The sequence below is a fragment of the Cebus imitator genome, unplaced genomic scaffold, assembly GCF_001604975.1.
Source record: "Cebus imitator isolate Cc_AM_T3 unplaced genomic scaffold, Cebus_imitator-1.0 Scaffold169, whole genome shotgun sequence".
NCBI lineage: Eukaryota > Metazoa > Chordata > Mammalia > Primates > Cebidae > Cebus > Cebus imitator.
In genome coordinates this window covers 1,870,208-1,875,071 of record NW_016107484.1, presented here as the reverse complement: position 1 = coordinate 1,875,071, position 4,864 = coordinate 1,870,208, and the positions used below count along the sequence as shown (strand labels likewise).

The window sequence follows — 4,864 nt, the reverse complement described above, 5'->3', positions numbered from 1 at the left end:
TTTTTTGTAGACATGTGGTCTCACTGTGTTGCCCAGGCTGATCTCAAACTCCTGGCCTCAAGTGATCCTCCTGCCTCAGCCTCCCATAGTGCTGAGATGACAGGTGTGAGCCACCGCACCCAGCCTGTTTTTCACGTTTTTGTTGTTGTTGTTGTTTTGCTTTGCTTTGTTTTACCGTTACCAAAAATACTAATGTGGGTTGTGGACAATTTTGTTCATGTTTTCTGGCGTGCATGGGTATGTTCTCCTAAGGTACGATCTGAAGAATAGAAGGCTTGGTGATTGATGGTGGATGTATATCCCCAGCGGCAGTAGTTAAAGCTACAACAGCTCTCCCAGGTGGTTGTAACAATTTACATTTTACAGTTTACATTCTACCAGCAGTGAAGGACGGCTTCAGTTGTTCCACATTTAGGTCATCTCTAGTGCTGAAAATAGGCTATTCATGACTGGACAGTTTTTGGTAATCCTTTCAGGAAAGGAACCATAACACCTGTTTTGTTTTGTAGATACGGGGTTGCTGTGTTGCCCAAACTGGTCTTGAACTCCTAGCTTAAAGCAAGTCTCCTGCCTCTGCCCGCTAAGTGCTGGGATTATAGGCATGAGTCATCAGGCCTGGCCATACTATTATTTTTTAAGCACAGATTCCTGAAACTGGAATCTAGAGACAGCAGCTCCTTTAAATTATTTTCTTAGAAGGGAGGGGCCTAACAGCAGGGATTCCCTGGATGGTTGCTCAGGTTGTGTACTGTCCAAGAAATATAAACTATAAGGGAGCACCATTTACATCATCAACATACATTATGTGAAAGCCTGAGGGTTGGCACAGAGATTCTAGAACTCTCAGCCAAGTTCTAGATGGTGGTGGGGGCCATGGCTTGTGAAATCTGCCCACACCATGTGCGTATGGCCAGAGGTAGATTTTTGTGAAGTGGTGCCAAGTGTGGGGCCACCAGCCTGCCGCTCACCAAAGCTTTAGAAGGGGCCCCTGGGCAGAGCTGTTCACACTTTGCAGTTGGTACCATGCTTCAGCTCTCAGACCCCTAACATTGTCAGTCCTGAATTTCTGCCAACTGGTGAGAGTGTAGCGGTAGCTTATTGTAGTCTTCTGTATTTTCCTGATGACTGAAGATATTAAACATCTTTTCATATATTTATTGGCCATTTGATTTTCCTTCTTTGTGAATAACCTCTCTTAAATTATTTATTTATTTTTGTACTTTTTCTTTTTCTTTTCCTTTTCTTTCTTTCTTTTTTTTCTTAAGGTGGACTCTCACTCTGTCACCCAGGCTGGAGTGCTGTGGCATGATCTTGGCTCACTGCAACCTCTTCCTCCTGGGTTCAAGCGATTCTCCCACCTCAGCCTCTTGAGTAGCCGGGACTATAGGCACACACCACCACACCCGGCTAATTTTTTGTATTTTTAGTAGAGACGGGATTCCACCATGTTGGCCAGGCTGGTCTCGAACTCCTGACCTCAAGTGATCCACCGCCTTAGCCTCCCAAAGTGCTGGGATGCAGGCGTGAGTGCCCGGCCTATTTATGTATTTTTTGTTTGAGATAGGATCTCGCTCTGTCACTCAGGCTGGAATGTGGTGGTGTGATTGTGGTTCACTGCAGCCGTGACCTCCCAGGCTCAAGCAATCCTCCCAAATCAGCCTCCTAAGAGACTATAGGTGTATATCACTGTGCCTGGCCAATTTTTAAATTATTTTGTAGAGACGGGTCTCACTATGTTGCCCAGGCTGATCTCAAACTCCTGGGCTCAAGCCATCCTCCCGCCTTAGCCTCCCAAAGTGCTGGAGTTACAGGTGTGAACCACCCACCATGCCTGGCCTCTCTCTTTAAATTTAAAATGTTAATTTCCATAAACATAAAATAGTAAAATACTACAAACTAATCATATTCTCATAGTTGTAATGAATCTTATAACTAAGACATGTTATAGGATTTTTGAATTCTACCATATGGAGGTAGCCAGTGTTAACAGTTTAGTAAATATCCTTTTCAATCAGTTTCCTATCTTTATATAAATATATTAATATATGAAGACACATGTATATAATTTTTTAAACAAAAATAGAATCATGCCATGTATATGTATCTATTGCAATTCAGTTTTAAGGATGCACTGTCACTATTTAACCAATCCCCATTTATGGACACCTAGATTACTTCCATTTTAATTAACTAACAAATTAATTTTTGCTACTTATGGTGTTGCAATAATATCTTCCATACTATATATATATTTTTTGTTTTGTAGATACAGGGTTGCTGCGTTGCCCAAGCTGGTCTTGAACTCCTAGCCTAAAGCAATTCTCCTGCCTCTGCCTCCCTAAGTGCTGGGATTACGGGCATGAGTCATCAGACCTGGCCATACCATTATTTTTGTAGGCACAGATTCCTGAAAGTGGAATCTAGAGACAACAGCTCCTTTAAATTGTTTTCTTAGCTGGGAGGGGACAACCACCAGGGTGGTCTGTGTTGCCTGAGCCCTGCTGTGGCCTCTTGCTTCCTGAGGTGGGCAGACTTATTCAGAGCAACATTCTATATTCTATCCCTCTTTCTTTTTTTCCAGGACAGGGACAGCCAGTGAGCTTCCTCTCAGAGGTCAGGGAACTTGGCTTATCCCAGAGCAGCGAGTATAGCAGGCCCCAGTTGGCTGATCAGGGGAGGCTGCGGGCTTGTGGGTACAGGCAGGAGTCTGCCGTTGGGGAATAAGAGAGGCAGTTCAGTGCAGCTGCTGGGCCCTGATCAGGTTTCAGGCCTGAGACTGATGGCGTCCCAGGCCCCGGGCAGCAAGGCTGCTACTGGAGACAGCTGGGTGAAAGCATTCCTGGCCTCTCATGCCCCATGCTCCCTCCTCCTCAGATCTCCCTAGTGAGCCAGGAGCCCGTGCTGTTCGCCCGCTCCATCACAGACAACATCTCCTACGGTCTGCCCACTGTGCCCTTCGAGATGGTGGTGGAGGCCGCACAGAAGGCCAACGCCCATGGCTTCATCATGGAACTCCAGGACGGCTACAGCACAGGTGCGGAGCTGGGGGTGGCCACTCTCCGGGCCCACAGGGTCACCCTCAGGGGCATGACCCTCTGAGTTAAGCACTGCCCTCTGCCACCTGCTCTTTTTTCGTAGAGATGGGATCCCGCTATGTTACCCAGGCTAGACTCAACCTCCTGGGCTCAAGCAATCCTCCTGCAATCCTCAAAGTGCTGGGATTACAGGAATGAGCCACTGTGCTCCAACTCAGCAAAGTATTTATTAAGTAAATTATTATAGAAGCCCATACACTGGAATATTATGCTGCTGGGAAAAAGAGGAAGTAGAAGGAGGAGGAGGAGGTGAAGTCAGAGGAGGAAGCAGCTCTCCATATATCAGTATGGAAAGGTCACTGAGATATACTAAGTGAAAAGAGCGGGTACAGAATTTAAGGAGCTATTTTTTTCCATTCAAGTATCAGGGAGATAAAAATAACATGCTCATGTTTGCATAAAGAAAGTCAACAAGGACATGTAAGCAACTAATGAAAGAAATTTTGGTGGGAGCAGAACAGAGCTAAAGATGGAGAAAGGACAAATTTTTCATTATTTATACTTTTATATATTTTTAGATTTTTTTTTTTTCTGAGGCAGGGTCTTGCCTGTCACCCAGGTGGGAGTGCAGTGGCACGATCATGGCTCATTGCAGCCACAACCTCCTGGGCTCAAGCTATCCTCTGCCCCATTTTTGTATTTTTGTTGTAGAGATGGGGTCTTGCTATGTTGCCTAGGCTGGGCTCAAATGCAATCCTGCCTCAGCCTCCCAAAGTGCTGGGATTACAGGCATGAGCCATCATGCCCAACCTGTATTTTTAGATATTTGAACCACATGAATAGCTCCTTTTCAATAATTAAATATATACAATGTATAGGGGATTGAGGAGATGTTGATCAAAGGATAAAAATTTTTTTCTTTTTTCTTTTTTTTTTTTGAGACAGTGTCTTGCTCTGTCGCCCAGGCTACGATTGCAGTGGCATGATCTTAGCTCACTGCAACCTCCGCCTCCGGGGTGCAAGTGATTCTCTTGCCTCAGCCTCCTGAGTAGCTGGGATTAATGGCAGGCGCCACCACACCTGGCTAATTTTTGTATTCTTAGTGGAGACAGGGTTTCACCATGTTGGCCAGGCTAGTCTCGAACTCCTGACCTCAGGTGATCCGCCTCCTCAGCCTCCCAAAGTGCTGGGATTACAGGCATGAGCCACTGTGCTTGGCTTTTTGTTGTTGTTGTTGTTTAAATTGAGACAGACTCTGTCACCCAGGCTGGAGTGCAGTGGCACAATCTCAGCTTGCTGCAACCTCTGCCTCCCAGGTTCAAGTGATTTTCCTGCCTTAGCCTCCTAGTAGCTGGGATTACAAGTGCCCACCATCACGCCCAGCTAATTTTTTGGTATTATTAGTAGAGACGGGTTTTCACCATGTTGGTCAGGCTGGTCTCGAATTCCTGACCTCAGGTGATCCGTCCACCTTGGCATCCCAAATTGATAGGATTTCAGGTGTGAGCCACCGTGCCTGGTCAGCTATAGTTAATAACAGTGTACTGTGTACTTGAAAATAGCTAAGAGAGTAGATTTTAAGTGTTCTCACTAAAGAAAAAGTGATAAATTTGTGAGATAATGTTAACTGCCTTGATTTTGCTATTCCACAATGTGTACATATTTCAAAGCATCATGTTGTACACCATTAATTATGAACTATTTTTACTTGTCAATTTAAAAGAATTTTTAAATAGCATACCAAATATATTAATTTTTTTAAAAATTAACTCATTAATCTGAACTTAAGTGGTTCTAATAATTAATTGATTTTTTTTTTTTTTTTTTTT

At 44.4% G+C, this 4,864-nt stretch overlaps 1 protein-coding gene across 3 annotated transcripts in view; it reads left to right on the top strand.

Moving 5' to 3' along the window:
* Window positions 1-4,864, top strand: part of ABCB9 (ATP binding cassette subfamily B member 9) — a 37,749-nt gene that overhangs the window by 26,376 nt on the left and 6,509 nt on the right. For 2 of the 3 annotated variants that reach the window (XM_017544356.2, XM_017544354.2), the window contains exon 10: window positions 2,875-3,034. The exons of the other annotated variant lie outside the window; for it this stretch is intronic. In XM_017544356.2, coding sequence (XP_017399845.1) covers window positions 2,875-3,034 — 160 coding nt within the window. The remainder of the gene's footprint in view (window positions 1-2,874; window positions 3,035-4,864) is intronic. 3 annotated transcript variants of the gene reach the window in all.